Raw genomic sequence first — 25,555 nt, forward strand, 5'->3', positions numbered from 1 at the left:
AGATAAGATGTCAAAAGCATAAGTAACAAAGGGGAAAAAAAAGATAAATTGAACTAAATAGAACTACATCAAAATTTAAAATTTTGTACTGCACATCATCAAGAAAGTGAATAGACATCCACAAAAAGGAAAAAAATACTTGCAGATCATATATCTGACAAGAGATGTACCCAGAATATACAAAAAAAATAAAATTCAATAACAAAAAAGGCAATGGATCTATTTTCAAAGCAGGCAAAACATTTGAACAGACATTTCTCCAAGAAGATATACAGATGAGCAACAATTATGAAAAGCAATAAGAAGACACTCAATTTCATTAACCATCAAGAACAAGCAAATAAATTATTACTTCACACCCATTAGGTTGGCTATATTTAAAAAAGGCAGATGTTAATAAGTGTTGGTGAGGATGTGGAGATATTAGAACCCTCATACACTGCTGGTGGGATGTAAAGTGATATAGCTGCTTTGGAAAACAGGCTGGCTGCCCCTCAAAATGTTAAACATAGATGTTATCGTGCAACATACCAATTCAACTCTTAGGCATTTACCAAGAGAGATGAAAACATACATCCACACCAAAAAAGTTGTGCATGAATGTCCATAGCACCACTATTCATAATAGCCAAAATGTGAAAATGACCCAAATATCCACCACCAATGGATGGGAAACAAATATCATATGTCCATACAATGGAATATTATTTATCAGTAAAAAGGAATGAAATACTGATACATGCTACAACATGGATGAGTCTAGAAATTTTTATATTAAATAAAAGAAGGCCATCACAAAATATCGCATACTATATGCTTCAATTTGTATTAAATGTTCAGGACAGGTAATTTTATAGAGACAGAAAGTCGACTAGTGTTTGTGTAAGACAGGGGAAACAGAGTTGGAAAATGGGTGTGACTACTAACAGGTATTAGGTTTCTTTTAGGAGGGACTAAAATGTTCTAAATTAGATATGGTGTTGTTTGCCCATCCCTGTAAATGTATTAAACAGCATTGAATTTACACTTTAAATGGGGGGGATTGTATAGTATGTGACTACTATCTTAATAAAGCTGTTTTTTAAAACTCCTGACCACTCTGGCTGACATTTTGAAAGGATGTCTTAGTCCTAACCCTTTGGTCATAACTCTTCCCATTGACCTTGACAAGCCCTGAAGAGAAAACACAAGCTGGGTCCTGATGACCCAAAACCAGCCCCAAACTAGCTGGATGCAACCACCGTGAACTGCCTGGAAGAGAATGTAAGACAGCGTAGACTCCAGCCGAGCTATTTTCAAACCTCTCTTCTCCATTTCTTAGCTCTTGACTTTTATTAAAAGCCAGATCTTGACTTTTATTTGCGCCTCATGCTTCCAACCAATCATGAAAAATAAGAATAATTATAATACCTGCCTCATAGCACTTGGGGACAATTAAAGCAGTTAAGAAAGAGAAAGCATTCAGCACACTAATGGGTATACTCAAGAAGATCAGTTATTGTTACTGGGAGTGGCATCTTCATACTCCAGCCTCCTGGGACTGCTTCTGGCCCAGGTTTGGACAATTTCTCATTCTACTTCACATGGAGATGACAGCATGTGACGTTGTTGGGTCCCCTAACCTAGCAGAAGGCCCAAGGCCTCTCTGCTATGCCATGGGTTGGCAGCACAGCCATTTAGACGTAGGAGGTAATTTAGTGCATATCTGTAGTTAAATGGAATTATGTGTTCTGTAATATAAAAATTTTCTGTAGCAAATGTGTAAGAACTAAAAGGACTTGTATGAAATAAATGTAGTAAAATATTAACATTTAGGGAATCTGGATGAAAGGTATATGGGATCTTTCTACTAGTCTTATTAAAACTTCTTTTGTAAGCCTCAAATTGTCAAAATAAAAATTAAAACCTGTAAAAAAAAAAAGAGCTAAAGGGACTCATCCAAGCCTTATAAAAATAATTACATATAAAATAGGAGTATAAAGAAATGCTTTTAGAGGGTAATGAATATTAAAAACATTTAAAAAAAGGAAGTAGACTTGCAATTCCAGTTTTAAGCTTTTCATTTATTTATAATCTGATTTTTTAATTCAACAGGCTAATTTTCCTGTTGGCATATCTCAAAAGATCATTATGTATTTGTTCTCATCCCTTTTCTTTGCAATCTACAATGTTTAGATGCTTTAAAGGCTAGAAAATTCAACCCATTATCCCCTTTCTTGAGTAAAAGTATTCTATCATGTTTGTCAATGAGAACTGGAGAATCTAGGTAGTGATATATAACAGATATCCCAAATGTTGGCAACTGAGTATCTAATTCATAAACTGGCTGGTTGGCTGATTTTTACTTGCACCAGTTCCATAGGATTGTAGAATAGTTTACAACAGTGGTTCTCAAGCTTTTCTTTATTATACCTTCTCCAAGTAGCTTTTTTAGACATTTTCCTAATGGCACTATTTCACCTGCGAGTTTCAGCCCCAGGCAAGTTCACTATGGATTCAAGGAGACCAAGAAATGACAGTGCAAGTTCTTGGGGTAAAAGAGTTTATATCTGGCTTTATTCTCCAGATCGGTTGAGCACTACTGTTGCTGGGCAGCTGCATCTGGGAGGTCTCTCTCTATGCACCAGGTGAAAGCTCAACCTGGGCAGAGAAGGATTCTTGACTCTGAATGAAAAAATTCTCAAGCTGTGCAGAAGAGTGTAGCTAAGGAAGGAATTAATTAGAGTGAGAATAGAAATGAATGAGCAGCCTTGCAAGTAGTTGAGAGCAGGAAAATGCGGAGGTGTAAAGTTTGCTAAACATTTTCTTGGTATAGGGCAGATGCCCTTGCCATTTCTTAAAGCCAAGGTCCCTTGGCATCACCTATCTGCTTGGTTCTGCACTGCATGGGAACTATTCCCTACCACCCAGGATTTGGGGAGCTTCAGAGCACAGAATGGAGTGAGATTATGTTCTGAGAACTTTCCAAAGAAAGGAGATTTTCAGGCAGGCTCCTGCAGCTGCAGTTGCATCTGGGTCACCCAGGTGACAGGAACGTGCAGGCCCAAATCTGAACTCTCAGCAACCCTCCTTACTTAACAGGGATAAAATGGAGACTTGGAAATAGAATGAAATAACAAAAGACACAGCATAATAAGTTGAGTAGTGAGAAAGGTTTATTTAAAGGTACACACTTACAGAAAGAAAAGTGTGGGCATCCTCAAACAGGAGGCACACTAAAAGGCTGGACATTCTGTCTTTCAAGGATTTTTCAAAGGGCCAGGAGTATAAACTTATAAAGTAGTCTCAAAATGCCTATGTCCAGTGAGAGACATTAAGTCTCTTCTATAATCAGTCCCTAAGGTAATTCTGCAAAAGTAACTTAACACAAGAAATTTACTGATCCGGTTCCTTCCCAGGATAGCAGCTTCCCTCTGGGAACATATCAACCAAGACCACTCACTCTGCCCCCAAAGTGGGTTGAGTATTTGTATCTTTGCTAAAGAATATGTTAGGAATCTTACTTCCTAAATTCCTGGTTTTTAAGTGGAATTTTAGCCTTAAGATGGTGTCTTGACAGAGGGTTTCAGCCCCAGGCAAGTTCACTGTGGATTCAATGAGACCAAAAAATGACAATGGAATGTTCTTTGGGTGAAAGGGTTTATACCCAACTTTATTCCCATGGTGGCAGGTCAATCCCTAGAATCCTGTCCACTCAGAGTGAGTCTGCACGCAGCAAGCTGGTCTCTGCCTCTGGACCTCTCTGTCCTCACAGCCGTCTCAGTCTCTGTCCTTAGTGCTGCCACCACTCCACCCTCTGTTCTCCTGTAGCTGTGCAGACATTCCACCATGTTGCCCAGAGCACTGGACAGAGCTTTTTATGTAGAGTCAATAATAGCATATTGCTCACACGTGTGCAGTGGGTAAGCCAACCAGAGTCAGGTAAGAATCCTGGCCATAGGAACTTTCATTTTCTCCACAAAGGAGTATTCAGATTGTATATGACAAGAAGATGCAGGATGAGCTATCTTCCTCAAATGCTGGAACTTCCTTCTTCCTGCAGCTTATTGTTTCCAGTAGCAGAAAAGGATATGACTATTCAGTTATACTGAAACATTGCCTTGCTATTCAAATGCTCTCCACTGAACAGCATCACCACCACCTGGGAGGTTGTTAGAAATTCAGGCTCTTAGCCTCACCCCAGGGCTGAAACTTAATCTGAATTTTATCAAGACCCTCTGTTAATTCAGATGCCTGTTTGAGTCTGAGAAGCACTGGATTAAGAACAATTCTCTACTTTGTTGGGAAGCATTAAGAAAATGTATTATAGGTAAAATGGAAGTTCCTATGGCCAGGATCCTTACCTGACCCTAATCTACTTGATGATGTAATTGGTCTACTGCTACACTAAGGCTTCCACACCCATTGGCAATGAGCCATTATTGTTGGTGTTACTATATAAAGAGCTCTGCTCAATGCTCTGCCTGGAGGCAGAGACTGAGATGGATTGCAAACAGGGTAGAGGCAGATGTGATTCCACCATTGCCATGGTAAGAATAAAGCTTGGTATAAACCCTTTACCCACAACTTTGTGTTGTTATTCAGTCTCACTGAATCCAAAGTGAACTTCCCTGGGGACAATCCTATGGATAAAATGAAGATTCCTGTGGCCAGGATTGTCACCTAGCCCTGGTTGACTAGCTCACTACACAGGTTTGGGCAATACATCGTTATTGACTCTATGTGGAGAGCCCTGCCCAGTGCTCTGCATGATACAGTGGCAGGGCTGCAAGGCTGCAGGAGAACAGAGCAGAGGCTGGAGTGGTGGCAGCACTGAGGACAGAGGCCCAGAGGATGGTTGTGCAGGCCAAGAGGCCCAGAGGCAGAGACCAGCTTGCTGCATGCAGACTCGCTCTGAGTGGATGGGATTTTAGTGATTGACCTGCCACTGTGTAAATAAAGTTGGGTATAACCCTTTCACCCCAAGAATATTCTACTGTTATTCCTTTGGTCACATTGAATCCATAGCAAACTTGCCTGGGGCTAGAACCCATTGGCAAGACAAATCCCCTTCAGGTGACACATGTATGAATGAAAAAAATATGCATAGGCACTAAAGCCAGTTTTTTTAAGTCCTCCACCCCTTAAAGTCCTAATACAACAAATTTCTTTTTTAGAAGTCACCAATATATTACTGTTTAAACTTAGAACTGCATGTGTTTTGTTTAAAAAAGGTTAATTATATTCACTTCTCCTAAGTAAGTGACAATCCCCATGAAATCTCATCTTGTTGCCTTGCCTCCCCTTTCCTTCACTTCTTTCCTTTGCTCTTTCTCTCCCAGAGGTGTTAGAATTCATTGGAGAGAGCAAGATTTAAAAAAAAATGAAGAGAAGTTTCCATTTCTTCTTCTCAATGCAGTGGCCTTCCTAATGTCTTGCCAATGGGTTTTAGCCCTGGGTGAGTTCACTATGGATTCAGTGAGACCGAAGAATGACAATGGGACATTATTGGAGTAAAAGGATTTATTAGCCAGCTTGTTCTCTGGGCAAGAGTTTGAGCACTAGAATTACATCTGCATCCAACAGTCTGCAGACCTGTAATCCTCCTTCGTCTCTGCCTCTGCCCAGAGCACTGGGCAGAGCTCTTTATATAGTAACTCAGTCAATAATAGCTTATTGACTAGAGAAGTGGAAGCAGTAGCCTAGCAGTAGGCCAATAACATCATTAAGTAGTTCAGGTCAGGTGAGGATGCTGGCCATAGGAACTTCAACTTTCCCCCACAACTCTTAGTCATGGCCTCTGTAAAATTCAGCTTGTTTTGAGAGTGATCATTTCTCTTGGGTCAACTGAATAGATGGAGCCAGTAACATAAAAATGAGATTGTATCTACCTTATTTGGAAGAGCCAGCAAATTAGCATGGGGGGAGAAGATATCAAATTCATTCCATACACTTTGGTTCCTTATTTATGAAGATGAGGTTATTTTTTTTATTAACTGTTTTGTTATGTGTATAAAATTTTGAAATATATTCTGAAATATATGTGAAACATTTCAGCCACATGAAAAAGAGGAAGAAAACAGTATAACATATGCCATATATCCAGCATTTAGGTCAACAATTTGTCATATTTTGCTTCTTCTATATTTTTCTGAAGTATTTTAATATAAATTACAGATATTATGTTTCATCCCTAATTTGTCACTGTGTATATTTTTAAAATAATGACTTTTTTTACATAAAAGATAAGTTACACTAAACTAAAACTTTTGAGGTTAGAACTGGAGAGATTTCCACTACCACAAAGCTTCCATTACTATTCTCATCACTTTTTACCCTACTATCCAAAGATGAGAAAAAAACTTAAAAGTTGCTAGAATTGGTCCAAATGCCAGTGGAGACTATTTTTTGGTGTTTCCAGAGGGTTCCTGACAGCAGAAAGCAGAATTCTTTTAATTTTCAACTATTACTGAAGATTGTGTCAGGCCAAAAGCCAAAACTCTTCTCATTGAAAAATGCTATGAAAGATTTGGCTAAATACCAGCAACTTTGTCTTAATTCAATATCCAGCTAACATGTTGGAGCTTTTGAGTGCAGAAAGAGGAAGGAAGTGTGGAAAAGAGAAAAGTGATGATAAGAGGAAGATCAGAAGAGAGAGGGAAAGAAACAGATGGTCTTATAAACCACAGTTCAAATGCCACTCACAAGGTGTATCTTTCACATGAACAACTATTATTAAAACTATTTGTAAAAAAGAAAAAGGCATCTCTTCTATCTCCCTATATCCTCTTCTTTTCTAACATTCTTGACTCACTAGGATAAAATTAAGTATATTTTAAACAGCTAGTGAGAGAGACAGTAGTGTGTGTAGGTATGTGTCTGTGTATATGTGTGTCACTGTGTGTGTGTTTACAGGAGGAAAAAGAAAAATCTATAGTAGTTGAGTAGAGGTTGCTTATCATATTGACTTTCCAGCAGCAACATGATATGGTATGTTTACTAGAAAACATTCTTATTCTTCATTTATGAATTTGAAGATGAAAACGTAGTAGTCTAGTTTTATAGTTAAATATACATACCTCATATATTTAAAATATACATAACTTATATGTGAGTTAAAACCACACACCTCAGTCCCATTTTCTATATATGGGGAACCCAAGTTCCAGAGATGTTAAGGTGGCTTGTCTAAAAGAGTGTCTCAAAGGAAAAAAAAATGTTGCTTCTTGCTTCTAGAATGGCCAGTATATCTCCTGAAAATCTTCTAATTTTCAGTATTCCAGGATGTTTACTCCCTGTCCTAGGAAGGAATAGCCATGTTCACCGTGGGCTCTAAACCCTGCATCCTGCTTGTTAAATAGCATCCGCCCCTCACGACATTTTCAAAGTCTCCACTATTCCCCCTCATTGTGTTCACTGGCACCAAGCCAACAGACAAGCATTTGAACTCCTGTCCCTGCAAAGATGCCTAGCATTTCATGGAATCTACAGCCTGGCCTCCTTGATAATACTACACTTCCAGGAAAAAAATATTTTGGAAAACTGTTTTAATTCCTAGGGGCACTCAACCTCTGAAGGCCCAAGGGAAGCCTTAAAATTCAGTGAGACAACAGAGTTTTAAAGATGTATGTGAGACATATGCCCTCTCTTGACTTCTCCAGATAAATATAAGTTTTGGCTTGTGTGGTGGACAGAATGTTGTCACTTACAATGTTATTTGTGAAACTAAGTATTCTTCTATTGCTCTTCCAATGACCTACTTTTCATCAGGACCAGAAAGAGCATCCTGGAAAGACTAAAACTATCCACCTGGTTTAAGGGGACAGATCTAAGGACACAAAGGAATTCCTAAATCTTTGGTGTTGAAAGTCATCATTCTCTTCCATGTCCATCCCATCGAATTTTTGCTAGAACAAGGTAGATCAAATTTATTCCAACCCTTCCTCAAAGATCTTACAGATGAACGACTCAGTTGAGATGCTGGTAAGAAAAGTTCTTATAGGTATAGAATTCCATCAGGATTAAGAATTTAATTATGTAAAATATAAAAGGTTTATACAGACATATTACAGAAAAATAGATTTAGGATACATAGGAAACACTAAATAAATCATAAGCAGCTAGTTTTACTACATGCAGGCTTATTTATCTGCCTTCAATTGGAGTGTTATAGCAGGTAGATAGCCAGACATGAGCATTGAAACCAGAGGGGATTTCAGCCAGTGTTTACATTCGGCTAGATGCTTATTGTCTACAAATTCCTCCTAAGCTATTCTCAGGGATATGATGTGAGAATACAGATAACAGACTGTCCAAAACCGTCCAGCTCCAACATGGAGGAGATTTGACCCAAACTTCACCGCAAAATCCATTAGTAAATTCACTTCCCTCATCATTGACATAGTAAAAATCACTCCTTCTCACATGACAGTTCTGATGGGGACTTTATAGTCAAAAATCCCTCTCTGCCTGATGTCAGGGTAGAGCAAACTTGAACTTCTGGAAGACTCCACCTTCCAGTGAGTATTCATCACCCCTCCTATGAAAAAGGCTCCCTTTTGTTCTCTTGGGGCACAGCCCCTCTGGGTCTGCCCCCACTCCAACCCTTTTGTCTTTCTCTGATCACTTTTTCCAAATAAACTCTTGATGCTCAGCAGCTTTTCTTCTTCCACTCTTGACTTCTTTCTCGCAAGGAGACCAAGGACCCATCGCTGGTAACAGGAGAACATACTAAATACTGTACTTCAGAAGAATGCCTTGAGGACTAGGCCCAGAGAAAAAGGTCTACTGTGGATTCTTTTTTTTTTTAAAGGTATTCCAAGAAAAATTAAGTAAAATATAAAGAATACTTTTTAAGTCATGTTTTTCTTTGTTGGCACAATGGCAAAAATAACACCAGTAGGCAGTAATAGAGCATGTTGCTGAAAACTCAGGTATTACTGCTGTCAATTTGGCCACAGAGAATAAAAACCTCTACTTACTCAATACCCAGAGGAAACAGAGAAGAGCACAAATATACAAAAGTGTACATCACAGTTTTCTCTTGATGTTAAAAAAGCAAAACCACCTAAAAGTAAATAAAATATGGATCTGTTAGATAGTTATTATATTCCTGTGGTAAATACAATGGTGTCATCAGGACTGACAGCACAGTAGACTGACTGACTTGGGAAGCTGGTCCTAAGAATGAAGGTGACATGGCAGTGTTGGAAAGGATTTAGGTATAGGGAGACCAGTGATCATGTCTTATCCTGCCATGGACCAAATGGATGTCCTGGGGCAATCTACTGGACCTCACTCTGACCCTCAGTTCCTTTTTATGTAGAATCAAAGGAGATAATGAAATAGAGCATTTAGCAATGAGATTGGCATATAGAGATACTGCAACTTAAGAGTAGTGTTAACTTAGAAAAGAAATTGTTAGGTGTTACAGGCTAAATGTGTCCCTTCATGATTCATATGATGAAGCCCTAGTCCCAATGTGATGGTATTTGGAGGAAGGGCCTTTGGGAGGTAATTAGGTTATGAGAGTAGAGCCCTCATAAATGGGATTAGTGTCCTTATAAAAAGAGACCAGGGAGCTACTGGGCACTCTATCTACCATCTGAGGGCACAACAAGTCAGCTGTCTACAACCAGAAGTGGGCTATTGTTGGAATGGATCATGCTGGTGCTCTGATCTTAGACTTCCAGCCTCTAGAACTGTGATAAATAAATTTCTGTTGTTTATAAGCCACCCACTCTCTGGTAATTTGTTACAGCAGCCTGAACTAAGTTATTAGGTTAAAAAATAGTACAATCACACTCTATCAAAGATACATGGTTCTAGTTGTACAGTAATGAGATACTTAGCATTTAATGACTGACAAGTACTTAGGAAAAGAGACTATAATAATGAGCTAAAAATTAGAGGAACCCTGCCTTCATGGAGTTCACAGTGTACCACCAGTGACTGATTGTGACCAATTGAGTTTAAAATCCCAGCTATGATGCCAGAGTCAAAGGGGGGTAATGAGAGCTTGCAATAGTAGGATATGATCCTGTTGGGAAGGACAGGGAAGTTTCCTAAGGAAATCGCTGTTCAGCAGAGACAGAAGGATAAGTCCTGGCCAAATGAGAAAGAGGTAAATGGAGAGCACTGCACATAACAGGTAAGCACATTGAGTCTGGAGTCAGCCAGGTGCCATTCCAAACCTCACTTTACCACCCACAAGCTCTTGTTATTCTGGGCCTGTCACTCAATCTTTCTGTCCCAATGACCTCACCTATAAACTAGGAATAATAGCTTCCCTTACTTAATATGATTGTTATGGTGATTAAATTAGCATGTATGAAAAGAGCTTCACATAGTGCCTAACACATAGCAAATATTCAACACGTGTGATAGTACTAAATTTAAAAAAATTAATATCCAAATCAAAGAGAGAGAAGCATATGCAAAGGCACTGTGGGAGCATGATAGAAAAAGGGAATGAAACCCTGTTCCATATTCTTTAATTCTGAAAGCTGCTGGAAGCAGGGACACTCCATAGTCCCCTCTCTCCCAACCTTTATGCTACAGCCCCACCTTTCATTCCCTAGTACTTGTCACTAGGTAGTTGCATGTGGTATTCCCTTTCCATAGACTCTTCTTTCCACCTGTTTTCTCCCACTTCCTTCAAATTTCAGACTAAGTGTCTCTCCTACAGAGAAGTCTTCCCTGACTTCCCAACTAGACAAACCACTTATTAATAGCTCCCCTAATATGCATTCTTGCTTTGCCTGACTGATGTCTGTGTCCCCCACCTACATCTCCATGAAATGAGATATTGTCTCTTATTGCACATAATCGTGTCCCAAACCATAACCACAATGGTTGGCCTATAGTAGGTGCTTACTTCATATTAAGTAATGGAAGATAGAAAGGATGGAAAAGGAGGAAAAAAGCAGAGAAAAATGAAGTGGGGTGGACAGGGGATGTGATCATCTCAATTTTAGATGTGGCTTTATTTTTAAAATATTAAAATCAATTATGAGACTCTTCTATTGGTTTGGGATCTAGAGCTTATCAGGTTTTTATTGATGTCCCTCAGTTATAGATAGTACTGTTAAGATATGCATAATCACCCCTTTCCCCAGCTCCCTCCCTGAGCTGTTGCAGAGATCCAAAGAGAAAATGCAAATGAAAAGACTTTTGAAATATCAAGTGTCAAACAAATGAAGATGGCATTACCATTACAGAGATCAAGTGACAACATTCAGAATGGCTTTTCCTTCTTCCCAGAAGAGAGAAATGCATTCCACTGTAGTCCATCTTTTCAGATAACTTCGTGGTTTGGAACAAGGGTCTTGAAAGTCAAGACAAACCTGGGTTTAAATCTGGCTCAATTACTTCCCAGTTGCCTAGTCTGGGTCAGGGACTTAACTTTGCTAAGCTTTTATTTTCATCTGTAAGATAACAGTACCTCTTCACAAAGTAGTTTATTAGATAATACCTATAAAGAACTTTGTACAACGTTAGGCATATGGTACTTAATACATGTGAACAATTAATCATCTTCACTATCTTTGGGAGTGTTCTAAAGAGCAGCAACCGAATGGAAGAAATCACTACATCTTTCCCAAATTCTTTCCATATCCTCTCATCTGGGCTGTATCATTCCAGACATTGAGTTAGACTGTACAGCACCCTGCAACTCAATGAGGAGTTCTTACTTTCTCCACTTAATCTTCAATTAAAGATATATATTGAGTGTGGTTGTCCTAGACAAGAGGTCTCTGGGGAAAAATCAGGTATAACTTGGGTCAAGTTATATACGGTAAATCCATTCCTAGCCAGTGCAGAGGGATAAATGCTGTTCAGAGGATGGCACAGAAAAGACTTAAGGAGTTTCATTGCAGGCCTAGCTTTTTTCTTCTATTGCTGCATGATCTTGAGTAAGTCATTTTACCACTTTGGGCCTCATCATCCTTAACTGTGAAATGAGGGAGGGGGGACGTAGGGAGGGGATGGAGTTGGGAATTATCTCTAACTTCTCCCCAAATTTTAGTTCTAACGCTATGCCTGCAGACTAATTGATGTCTGTCCATCTTTTACCTGACCCTGGCAAATGTTTGTTAAATGCTGGTTCCTCCCGAAAGAAATTCCATTTAAAAAATCATTTTCATATTATCTAATTCCCCATGAAACTCCTAATTATCATGCAATAAAGAAACCGGCCATTGAGATGGCACTTTGGGAGAGTAATGAAGGCTACATGCTGCAGACACTTCTCTGAATAACTTATTTCACCAGAAATGGCTGTAGTTTGAGCATAAGCCATGAGTGTGCTTCTGGGTATATCAGAATGCACTGCTGCAATCAGGCTTACTCCAGAAAATGAGCTGAGGAGATAATGATGAGGGATAAGCAATGAGAATCTCATTAAAAATCTTAAATGATATCCATAGGAGTAAGAGAGGCACTTGGGAATTTATGTGGTTTTGGAAATGGAAGAATTTTTTTTTTCTCTTTTCTCTAAATTGTAGTGTGGGCACACTTCCGCATCTTCTCCACACCCATGAGGAAAAATAACCCATCCAACACAGAAATACCAAATCTGAGATGTTGTGAGAAGTCACTCAATTTAAACTCAGCCTTTCTCTCCATTGCTTGTTTTAGGAAGTGTGCCTCAACACCTCATCAACATTACTTTGAATTCAGAAGTGGAGTGGGTAGAAAATAAAGAATGATAAGATGTCCAAAAGCACCAAGCGCCCACTTACGTTTACCTAATAACAAAAATGTTTATAGTGTTAGAGTGAGGGTGATTATGACACATGGGGGAGCAGAAGGCCAGTATGATCACATAGAATAGAAGAGTTTAGAAGGACTCCCTTGGTATCTCCTCCCAATTCCTCCCTATTAGTTGCTCCATGCTCCCTGGGGCAGAGCTTCCTACCAGCAGAAGCAGGATTAACTACTGTTATTCCTTTCATCATCGTGCTGCTGATATCTGTAATCATTTCATTATTCATTTTTATCGTATGCACTAGATTTTTATTTTATTAAGTATAGAACATAATGTCCAAATTTTTTCTACATGTGTTTTGGAGGCTTGCTTTCTCTACTGTCCAAGTGGTCAATACCCTCATAATCACTTAAGTGCAAGAGACAATTCTCAATACTCATTTTAACATTCAATACTGTAAATTCCTCCACCTTTTTGACTCCTGATTCTCTCCCAGTTTCCTCTCACTTTTTGACTGCTCTTTCCTGTCTTCTTTCTCTAAGTCTTTTTTGTTTGTTTTCTCATTAGACATTGGTATTTAGAGCAGTTTTTGGTTCACAGCAAAATTAAGCAAAAGGTACAGAGATTTCCCATATGCTCACTGTCCCCACACATGCATAGTGTGGGGTAAATGGAAGTTTTTAACCCAGAATTTCCAGAATTTCCCACCTGAACTTACCATTCACATATCAATGGGTGTTTACCACAATAGAGCCTCCGGTTGATCCAGGACAAGGGGTGCAAAGAAATCGGCCATTCTCTCCTCCCCTCCATTCATAGTACCTAATTGGCCTGGCGCTCACCAGTCACCAAGGACCCACCTATGGAGTTCCTTCTGGAAGGGACAGGTGGGAAAAAGGAGAGCATGAGCTGCGACCTGAGGGGATGGACAGAGCCCAGCCTGGCTAGCGCGAACTCGAGCAGGTTGTGAGCAATAAAAACTCTTTCTCCCAACTGGCCCTTCCCTTTGTCCTTCTTTGGTTTCACCAGATTCATAGGGAACTTGGCCCAGGAGGGGAACTCCCTTACTCCCAAAGCTACTCAGAGCCTCCCCATTATGTCCATCCCTAACTAGAGTGATACATTTGTTACAGCTGATGAACCTACACTGACGCATCATAATCACCCAGAGTCCATAGTTCACATTACGGTTCATTTTCGATGTTGTACATTCTAGGGTTTTCGACAAATGTATAATATTATCCATCATCATTATAGTATCATAAGGAGTACTTTCAGTGCCCTAAAAATCTTCTATGCTCTGAATATCCATCCTTTCCTCTCCCCTAATCCCTAGAAACAAGTTTTTTAAATTCCTCTATAGTTTTGACTTTTCCAGAATGTCGTTTAGTTGGAATCATACAGTATATAGCCATTTTAGACTGGCTTTTTTCACCTAGCAATATGCATTTAAAGCTCCTCTAAGTCTTTTTATGGGTTTATTTCTTTTTAGTTCCAAATAACATTCCATTGTCTGGATGTACTAGTTTATCCATTATCCATGTCACTTTAGTTGGTTCCAAGTTTCTGCAATTACGCATAAAGCTGCTATAAACAACCATGAGCAGGTTTTTGTGTGGACATAAATTTTCAACTCCTTTGAATAAATAACAAGAAACATGATTGATGGATTATATAGTGTGATATTGGGATATAATAAGAAATATATATTTGGTCTTAGTCCCTGGTTCTGGACACAACAGTTTCTAAGAACTTTGGAATCTTCAGAGTATCAAGAGTGTCTTTTGTATGACAGTGAGGTGAATAGTGGTTGGGGGCCCTTAGATAGCTTTAGGTTGTGGGTGGGTCACCAGAAAGCAAGGTATAATTAGAGTATTGAGACCTGCAGCCCCACAGGGGGGCAGGGTTGGGGTGGGGGGTGAGGGCTAGTTATTGAGTTAATCTCGAAGGCCAATGATTTCATCAATCATGGCTGCCTAACAAAACCTCCAAAAAAAAAAAACCTAAGCTACAGGGACAGAGACCTTCCAAGCTGCTGGGAGTATCCCTATGCAGGGTGGCACATCCCAATTCCATTGGGACAGAAGCTCCTGTGCTCAGGACTCTTCCAGATCTCACCATATGTACCTTTTCTGGCTGTTCAGTTGTGCCCTTTAGAGTAAACAGGGAACAGAAAGTTCTAGCTTTCTGCTTCTTAAGGAGGAAGTTGTGAACCTTCAACTTTGTAGCTAAGTTGGACAGAAGTGTGGGTACCCTGGGTACCAAATACCTACCATTGGTGTCTGAAGTGAAGGCAGTGTTGTGGGACTGAGTCCTTAACCTGTGGGATGATGGGGCTCAGAGCAAATCTCACCCAGAATGTGTCACTTTGGTATGTGGACTGCTTTGAGCTGAAGACAGTCTAGGCCCAAAAGACTCAGGAAAAGCTTTTACTTGCCCCTTAACTGCCTGAAGTAATTAGAAAGCTAGTGTGGTCCAGGAAGAGCACCAGAGATAACTACAAAGAGTATGGGCTAGATGTCACAAGCTGCAGGGGAGCCCAGCAGGGCCTGTTTGTTCAGTCTTCTCTTACATACAAAGAGAAAGTTTAGTTTTGTAGAACCTGCCAAACTATCTTCCAAAGTGGCTGAACCATCTTGCATTTGCACAGCCATGAATGAGGGTTCCTGTTGCTCCACATCCTCAGCAGCACCTGGTGATGGGGGTGTTAGTATGCTGGATTTCTGTCATTCTAGTAGGCATCTCATTGTTTTAATGGCATTTTCCTGATAGCATATGATATGGAGCATCTCTTCATATGCTTACTTCCATTCTGTATATCTTCTTTGATGAGGTGTCTATTATTGTCTGTGGTCCATTGTTTAATCAGATTCTTTTCTGATTGTTGAGTTTTAAGAGTTCTTTGATATTTTGGATAATAGTCCTTTATCAGATACACTTTTTGCAAATATTTTCTCCCTGTCTGTGGCTTGTCTTCCAATTTCCTTGAAATTGCTTTGAAGAGAAGTTTTTATTTTAGTTAAGCCCATTTATCAATTTTTCCTTCAAGAATCACACTTTCATATATGTAAAATATTATCACCAAACCTAGGGTTATCTAGCACAGTGGGAATAATAGTATTTTCTCCCTTACAGAGCTGTTAGGGGATTAGATATTGCACTATTCAGACTCCACCACTGACAAGCACTCAATAAAAAAACTGCTGGGTTCTTTTTCTTTTCTGTCCTTCTGTTACACTTCTGTGTGGTATTAGAGGTCTTTCCAGATGGGTCTCACTGGCTCCTCAAGACTGAGCTCATCAGCAGCAAAGACCTGATCTTGTTTATCATTGTCCACCAGCATCTGTCACATTGTAGCTATTTGACAAATGCCTTCACTGGGTGACAAATAAGTGAATCAATAATTCTTATAGGATGTCACAATTAAAGGAAAGAAGTATGCCTTTCTGTATGTTTAGGGAGGAGCAAAGAGACATAGAGTTGTGGCAAGAATGAGAGAAAATGCCAAAAACTTTTCTTGTAAAGCACTAAATCTTTCTTATTACTGCCCCCCAAAACTGGTATAAATCTATTGTTAAATCTGTACCCTTATCCTTGCTTGAGTGGAGTACAGCTTTAACATTTTTGCCCTTTGACTCTCCCTTCTGGGTCCTCTGCTTCTCTCCTGCTCTGTGTTAAGCTTCCATCACTGTCATCAAAGAAGCAGCAGGGATGCCTCATCCCCCACAATCCTGCATATTTAAACTCTGGGTGCCTTTGTCCACTGAGCTAGCTAAATTCTTTGCGTGCACACCAGTAAATCAACTATCTTCTATACAGAACTTTTCCATTATTCTACCTTTAAAGAAAATATGTACAATTTCTTCTCTTGAGAATGGCCTGATTGACAGTCCTGTCAATATTCTTAAATACACCAGACATTTTTGGTCCATAGGATCAAATATAAAAATTGTTTAGCCCTTGTAGTGTGTACAATCTAAGTGCGGGCCAATTTTAAAGCAGGCAGCAGAGCATTCATAATGGGCTTTCCTTTTAAAAACACAGCAGACCAAAAATAAACCTGACAAAGGGCAGCTGTAGAGTTTTAACATGTGGAAAACTCCACAGGCGGCAGTTATGTAATTGGAAAGAACCATGATAAATATTTCACACCGTTAGATGAACTCCCGACTCTGACACATGGAAAGCAAAGAACACAAAACACACCTTAACTCGCAAGGAGCAAAAAGCTTACACTGAGAAGGGGCCAAGGCTATTGCTCAAATCTGAGACCTGCCTTCCAGCGCGAGTTTTTTTCTCCCCTGCTTCCAAGGCGGAGCTGGCGAACCCCATCTCCCCAGAGCGCCTCCTTCGCAGCTTCGCCGGTTGGCCAGAAATTTTCCAAAAACCTCCACCCCTAGGTTGAAAACCCAAAAGAAGTTTTGCGCCCAGGAAGGGAAGAGAGGAGCTGGAGCGGGGCAGGCGGCGTTGTCCCCTCCACCGCAGACGCCCGACCCCCCGCGCCTCCGCCCCCGGCCCTGGGCTCCTGCCCTGGGGACAGCTGGCAGCCCCGCGCGGGACCAGACACAAAGCGGATCAATCCGGCGGCGCGAGGGCGAGGACGCCCCGCCAGGGCTTCCCTTCCGCCCCTCGCCTCCTGTCTCCTCCTTAGGACCCAGCCGACACCCCGTCCGGCCTCCACGGCCCGCCTCCTCTCAAAGCACCCCCCCCCCCAAAAAAAAAAAACAACAGCACAGACCCCCCAGCCACGGGCTGGCTAGGCCAGACCTGCCTCTCGTCAGCCGGCTGAGCCGGCGCCCGGGCCGAGGAAAACCGACGACGGCCAGGACCCGCCGCCCCTGCCCTGCTCGCCTCGTCCCCCAGCTCCGCTCCAGAAGTTCGGGGGCCCAGCCCGCCGGGCCTCCCGCGCTCCCGCCGCCGTATCCTTGGCTTCCCCGGCGCAGCTAGCGCGGACCCCGGGAAGATGGCGAGGAGGAGCCGCCACCGCCTCCTCCTCCTGCTGCTGCGCTATCTGGTGGTCGCCCTGGGCTGTGAGTTCTGGGGCACCTTCGCCCTCCTGCGCTCGGGTGCGGGGACCTGCGCCGGCAGACCTCCCGCCCCTGGACGCGGCGCCGCGGACGCTGCCTCTGGGCCGCGGGCTGGGGGCTGCCGGGGCGTCCGACTTGGCACCCGGCGAGCCGGGAACCCTGGGGGCGGGCAGACGCGGGGCGGGGGCTCGGAGCTCCTCGATCTATTGTAAATAACATCTAATTTCGCCAGCTAAGGGTCCAAACCAGCAGGTTCTCATCTTCTTGCAAAGTTGCGTTAAGTTTTCCAAGACGTGAACAGAATGCACAAGTCACTAACTACTTAGAGATGCTAAGATCTCAAGATGGCATCACCGGGAGGCAGGCGCCGGCAGCACGCGAGTGCCAGAGTCTGGGACAGTGTTGGAGTCCTCTTGGCTTCTCAGGGCACCAGTGGTGCCGGTAATAGGCAGCGCACTTGTGGGGCGGGGCGCGGGGGTGGCTGTGTGGAATTCAGCGCCGCTGAGCCAGAATTACTTTGATTTTCTCCACCTGCACATACTCACTCTGAGATGTCTGGTCTGGGGACTCCGGCCAGCTGCTGTGTCCTCAGGGGACGTCCGACGGGATGACTGTTAGAAAGATGCAGAAGCGGAACGACCGAGGAGCGGGGTGTGGGTACGCGGCCCGAAGCCAATTTCACGGCATGGTTCTCAACAGGATTTTCCCGGATTCTGGGCTCATGAGATTTAAAATCCTGGGAACGTTTCCTCTTACTTTGTTTTCTTCGCGCTAACTTTTTAGGAAAATGGAAGAAATTACAATAGAGCGTGAACGCTTAAGCAATGAAGTCCTCCTTTTTCGTTTTCCGTCACTTCCCCCTCCCTTTATTTTAATAGAATGGGTTATTACTCTTGCTATCAAGTTCTGGTAATATAATACTTAACCTGCCGGATGAGTGTCTAATACCATAATACAATGACTTTTTCTCACGCTTTCATTGCTGAAGTGAGTAATGCTGAGCCCAGCGTGATGTGAGCTTTGTCCCTTGACGGGGGAGGAAGGTGCAAGCTGTCTCAGGCAAGGGGCCTGTGCTGACCTACATTATAGAACATCAAACCAGGAAAGCAAGGCTTCACAAGACCATCACACAATTTTGAAATGTAAATTGGTATCATGTTGAACACTCAGAGAAAGAAAAATACCACAGCGCTGAAAGGCAACAAAGAGGCAGGCAGGAGGAATTGTAACAAAACTACTGGGAAAGCGATGTATCCCACTGACAAGGCCAAACTTCAGATAAAAAAGACTGACTTTGGTGTCACTAATTAAAAGCAGGGAAAATGGTTTTACTCTGCTATTCCTATTCAGTCATCAAAATAGAGACAACGCAGTAATATTATGTTGTAGCCAAGGAATAACCAAGAGGCAAACAGGCTCCGCTGAATGGGCAGCATAACCTCTGCTTGGAGCTTTGGGTAAATCTGGCATATTGGCTGTCCAAGCCCCAGTCCTACAGGGGACTGATGTAGAAATGTGTATGGATATTTCCTATACTGTTCCTGTGATGCCAAAGGTCTGACACTGCAAGAATGTTCTTTTCTTTTTAAAAGATAAACCTTTTAAAAAAAACAACAGCTGCAATTTAAAGAAATATTATGAAGATCATACAGAGAATTCTCATATATACCACAACCACTATTATTAATATTTTATATTAGTATGATACATTTGTCACAATTAATGAGCCAATATTGATACATTACTATTAATTACAGTCCACCCTTTATTCAGAGTGCCTTCATTCTTATCTAATGTCCTATTCCATTTAATAGGTCTCCAAAGGCTCCTTTTAGCTGTGACAGTTTCTCAGACTTCCCTTGTTTTTTTATTACCTTGACAGGTTTGAGGAGTACTGGTGAAGTATTTTGTAGAATGTCCCTTAAGTGGTATTTCTTAGATGTTTTTCTCATGACTGGATTGGGTCTATAGGGTTTTTTGAAGGAAGATCAGAGGTAAAGAGCTATTTTAATCACATCATATTAAGGGTACATACTATGAACATGACATCACTGTGGATGTTAATTTAACCATCATCTGGCTGATGTGAGGGATTCTGTGCAGGTGACCGTCTTTCTCCCATTTTCATACTATATTTCTTGGAAGGGAGTCACTGTATACAAATGCACTTAAGGAAGTTTCTTTTTATACTTTGGATTACAGTCCAATACTATTCTATTTATTTTGATGTTCAGATTGTTCCACTAGCTTTGACCATTGGGAGTTCTTTCAGTAATTCTTATATCCCTTTGACATACCCCCATCATTGTATGTATACAGTTGACCCTTGAACAATGCAGTAGTTAAGGGCACTGACACCCCCCAACACACACACAGTCAAAAACCCATGTATAAATTCTGATTCCCCCAAAACTACTAACAGCCTACTGTTGACTGGAAGGCTTACCAATAATATAAACAGTTGATTAACACATATTTTGTATGTTATATTATTACATACTGCATTCTTATAATAAAGTAAGCTAGAGAAAAGGAAATGCTTTTTCAAATTGTTGAAAATCTCCAAAAATTTTTCCAGTGTATTTATTGAAAAAAATCCACATATAGGTGCACCCATGCTGTTCAAACATTTGTTGTTCGAGGGTCAGCTGTTATGTGTTTTTGTTTGATTTTAGCACTTCCTTACTTTCTGGCACTGCAAAATGCTTCAGGCTGATCTGGTGTATTTGAAGCTGGTGTTAGAAACCAAGTTCTCGGCACTGTGTATGCTCATTGCTATTAGGGGGTTGTTGAAAAACAAGAAAATTTTGCAGGGCTAAGTTTCATACTGCAGTCTGATTTGTGATCTGTCTACTCAGGTTTCACATCCAGATCCAAAAACAGTCTATTGAAGGTTTACATATATATCAGACACTGTTCTAAGGATGTTTTCAGTTTATCACTCTTTTTAAGTTCTCTACAAATACTCAACGCAGAATAGTTCTTCAACTTACAGGTAGTGATGCCAAGGTTCAGGAAAGCTGTTCCTTGTCCAGGTTCACTTATCTAGGCTGGAAAGAGATGGAACTGGGATTTGAAGATCTGAGGATTTGTTTGTAGCTGGCCTTCCCTCTTCTCCTTATTCTTCTGAGTGCTTAACCCTTTTTGCTATCTTCATTCAGGAAAAGACTTAGTGGATTTCTTATGTTCTAATTACATATTCATCTTCTTAATATTCATCCCAAATATAACTGTACCACCCTTTTGTCCCAATCCCAGTGTGCGTAATATCATATTTCTTCCATCCTTTCCTTTTTTGTCAGTGTTCTTTGTTTCTGAGTAGTCTGAAGGATTGCTTTTTATTGTGGTTGCTATCATTTAAACTCTGATTCAGTGTACCTGTTGCTATATACAAATTTATTTGTGTGTTCAGTTGAATTATATTTTTCTTTACCATTAAAACCAACTTTCATGAAGGAAGGAATTTCTTGATGTTTGGTCACTGTTGTATGTCCAGGGCTGGCTAAGAGTAGGTGTAAATGTATACCTGTTGATCAGATGGGAAAGGGGAGGTGGGGTGGGTGCTATTGCAATATAAATCATGAAGCTCTAACATTCTAAGTATGTGAGATGTCAGATTTCTCCAAAGTGACATTTAAGCCAAGGAGCTACATGTAAATGAGAGCAGTGTGCTGTTCTTGATGCCACGTGGCTTGTAGCAACTGGTCCTCACATCTGGACTGGAGACCCAAACCAGGCAACTTGGCTGGAGTCTGTAATCCCTTATCAACTGATAAGGACTATGGAGGGAGAGAGAGGTATGGATCTCTGCAGAATCACTGGGTTCTGCCTCTGTTGTGGAAGACCCAAAACAGCCTCCAGGGAACCAGTGCCAGGAAAGTTTTACCCTCTGTAAACATTGTTAAGAACAAAGCATCATCATGAGTTTGCTAAAGAGGACTGGTCCCATCCTGGCATGGTCTTAATATCTGATGATCATAAAGGTCAAATTGGGCTTGATGGTAGATCTGATAACCGTGTCCAGACTGTGACTGAAGTGACATTAAAAAGGAAGAAGTAAAATACAAAAACATCAGCAAAAAAAAAGTACAGTGAGTTCCTTATGGCTGAAAACACTCACTTTTCCTTCCACATGAGCACCGTAGTGAGAAGAACTTGTGTAAATGTACACATTTGCTCTCCCCATGGTTTCTATCACACTGGTTCCCTCCTGTGGGCCTTTTTGGTGGCGAAGATGTTTTGGACTATAGAGGCAAGAGCTGCCTGCTGTGTTTATTGAAGTCAGACCAAAAGAAATCTGTAAAGACCATCATTTAAGATAACCTTGCTTTTCTTTCCATGGCAATATAGTGGAAGCATTGCTAAGTCAGCTGTCCAGTGCACCCTTATTGCCAGACTGATGTTTGGAGGAAGGTGAGGGTGAGACAGAAAGGGGAATCAGAATGTGGGTCAAGGGTTTTCTTTGGCAAAAGCAAAGAAAGAATACTTAAAACTGGGCACTGTTTTCTTGGAAGGTATTACTGTTAACATGGCTAACATGTTAACTCAGAAAACAGCTCAAGATGCATTCGTTTCCTATTGCTGTGGTAACAATTATCACAAATTTAATACAACTCAGATTTATTATCTTAAAATTCTAGATGTCAGAAGTCTGAAAAAGGTCTCCCTGGAATAAAATCAAAATTTGGAAAAGGCAGCACTTGTTCCAGAGATTCTAGTAGAGAATCTATTCTAATGCTTTTTCCAGCTCCTAGAGGCCACCTGCTCATGGTCCCATTCTTCCATCTTTAAAGCCAGCAATGCCAAACTGCCCTTGTCTAGTTTTCTCTCTTCTGCCTCTCTCTTCCAGTTAGAACGACACTTGTAATTACATTGGGTCCACCCAGGTAATACAAGATAATCTACCCATTTCAAGGTCAGCTGATTAGCAACTTTATACCATCTACAACCTTAATTCCTACTTACCATGGGGTAACATATTTATAGACTCTAGGATTAGGATGTGGATATCTTTAGGGGACCATCACACCAACTAAAATTAGGATGTGCCCAGAAACAGTATAATCAGTGTTGTAACAATATTCTAGATCTCATGGAGCAACCATAACTTTTACCTTTAAATTATGATTCATAGTAACATAGAGCTGTATATTTTATGAGTTGTATTTCAGACTGCATAATGTAGTGGCAAAGAACATGTACTCTGATGCTGAACTTTGCTCACTTACCAGCTAGATGTGTGACCTTGTACAAGTTTGACTTCTGTGTGTCAGTTTGTCCATCTGTAATGGTGATAACCGCCATAGTACTTGCCTTTTACTTGTTAAGAAGTTGTTAAATGTGTCCACGTGTATAACATACTTAGAAAAACAATACTGTTATTATTGTTAAAATGTGGGGGAAATGGACTTAAACATTCATATTATCACTTATAATTGATTTCTTACATTTTTGGGAGACATATCCAAAGACAAATAATGGGCTGTTTCATAATTATTATACTAGTTGAAACAGGTTGTTTTACTTTTATTATTTCAAGAATTTATTTTTAATGTGCTTTATAAAGTTTCATTTCTCAATACATCTATATTCATATCTATCTCTCTGAAGAGAATATGCTAGCAAGGTGAAGAGTAACGGTAGCTCTTTTGGTTACTATTTATCTTGTTCAATATTATTCTCTTTCCCATCCCTGGGATTGTTTTCCTGCAGTATTGTTTTAAGTGTTTCTAGAGTTTCCCAAGTCACCACCTTTGGGAGGGTGATTTGGTTTGATTTGATGGGGAGAAGAGTGGTGGCGGTGTGCATCACTAGGTTTGTGTGTGCATGCTTGAGAGAGAGAAAGAGAGAGGGGGAGAGCAAGGGAAAGAGAGCCGGAGGGAGAGGGCGGGCGGGAATGGTGGGCTCGGATGAAGTCCCACTGACAGGACCACAAAGCCCTTTTCTTGGGACCTTGAGACCAGTGAAAGGGTCAGAAATGTTCTGCAGTTGAAATTGTTCCGACCTTTTATGAACAGAGAAGCAAAGAACTATCCCAGACTCAGTCCCATGCCAGTACTTCAGGCTCCCCGCTGTCTTGACTTAAAAAGTCCTGAGCAAGAATCCTTGTGAGTTTAGCAGATAGTGGTTTTATAGTTCTTAACTGGAGTCTTGCCTTTCTCTCTCTGTCTCTGTGTTATGTCATTGGCATCAAGTTTTCATCAGTTTTGTTAGATTTTGTCTTCTTTTTCAGTTTCAAAATTTCTCCCAGGGACAGTTTCAGACAGATTCCTTTGTATTTGCTTGTTCTCAGTTTGTCCGAGCATCTCCTGCTGTATTTAGTTTTTGCTTGGCTCACAAGGTAAAAACTTGCTTAATACTTTATTATGGCATACACAGACAAAAATAGGTCATTGTCAAATGTGTTTACTTACATGTTTAACCAAGAACAACGTATGTGTATGGTAAATTCAAACAACACAGAAAGGTTATGAAATGAAAAAGAAGTCCCCTTTCCAGCTCTCCTGACTTCTATCCACTCCTCACAGTTCTAACACACTCTATAGTTCCAGAAAAATGGGGGGAAATGTAGTTCCAGCATATATGAGCGTACCTCCATTAAAAATCAAAATAAAAATGTACTATGCTTATTGTTCTGCACCTTCTAATGGATCAAATCATGTTGTTTATATATAATATTCGGTACCTTCCTACAAAAATTTGTTTTTAATAGTAATTAAGCTACAACCCCAAGCTACATCTCACAAACAGGACTCATAATAACATCTTGCAGAGGTCTTTAAACTTATGCCAAAATGCAGTAGGGGCTACTTTTTTGTTAAAACCACTGAAAATCAGTAGTGAAACAAAAGGAAATAAACCCCAAACCAGTGACAAAATCTAGAAAGGTAAAGATTCCAATGCAGACCCAGTGAAAAGTCTAAAGGAGAAGAGTATGAGGGCCAGCACCCAGGGAGGGCAGACTGCAGATCAGCTAAGATTCACAGACAAGTGCAAGCTGGTGCTATTTTTGCAGGAGACCGGGGAAGAAGTAATGACCACAGATAAAAAGGGAACACAGTGAGCCACTGGAAAAGTGCTACATTTGAAAAGGGAGAATTGTGCTAATGTTTTAAAAAATGCTCTAGAGGAACTTTAAAATAGGAATAGAATCTAATCATAAGTACGACTCCCACAGTGGAATATAGTAACCCAAGTGTCTAACCAATAATCCACACACATAGCTAGCTATGTCATAAAAATACGATAAAAATTTTACATAAACTGACTGAAGCCACTGGATTGTGGTACTTTGGCCCCATATAATGCTTTTGGTCCCCAGAAAAAGTCAGGTTCCTTTGTGTCCTGAGTGTGTGTGTGTATAAGGGAGTGAACATCTGTACCATTTTGTTAAGACAGTGTCTCTCCTTCCCAACCATCATCTCTGCTGCTGCTGTTATTGCTGAAATGCTCTCCATGTGACCAAGTGCAATTCCTCACTGAAGGTCTAACTCCAAAACCCTTATCTCTTAGACTTTCCCAACTCATGCATTCTTCAGAGCCCAAGTCTACTGCATATTATACTCCTGGTGCTCTTGGTGTTTTACTGGTTCTCTGAGCAGCATTTACTGGGTTGAACTAGTACCATTCTTGCATGTGGCTCTCTCTGGGTTGTGAGTTTGTTGAGGGTTGAGACAGCACATCCTTGTGCCCCTGGCCCTGAGCACAGTGCCTGGCACATAGTGGTTATTGAATAATGAGTTAATTAAAAGTAAGTAACCTGAAGCTTTGTTTGTTTATTTGTTTCTTAGCTTCATAAAATTACATAGCTTTTTAATAATAAAAATCCTAGGACACATGT

The 25,555-nt window shown here is 40.8% G+C and overlaps 1 protein-coding gene across 3 annotated transcripts in view; it reads left to right on the plus strand.

The window, feature by feature from the left end:
- The first annotated feature begins 17,423 nt into the window (after positions 1-17,423).
- JAM2 (junctional adhesion molecule 2) overlaps positions 17,424-25,555 on the plus strand; it is a 54,043-nt gene continuing 45,911 nt past the window's right edge. The window contains exon 1 of one of the 3 annotated variants that reach the window (XM_073231841.1): positions 17,424-17,718. In XM_073231841.1, coding sequence (XP_073087942.1) covers positions 17,652-17,718 — 67 coding nt within the window. In that variant the 5' untranslated portion in view covers positions 17,424-17,651. The remainder of the gene's footprint in view (positions 17,719-25,555) is intronic. The other 2 variants (XM_073231842.1, XM_017654225.3) reach the window with 2 other exon arrangements.

This window comes from Manis javanica, chromosome 3, assembly GCF_040802235.1.
Source record: "Manis javanica isolate MJ-LG chromosome 3, MJ_LKY, whole genome shotgun sequence".
Taxonomy (NCBI): domain Eukaryota; kingdom Metazoa; phylum Chordata; class Mammalia; order Pholidota; family Manidae; genus Manis; species Manis javanica.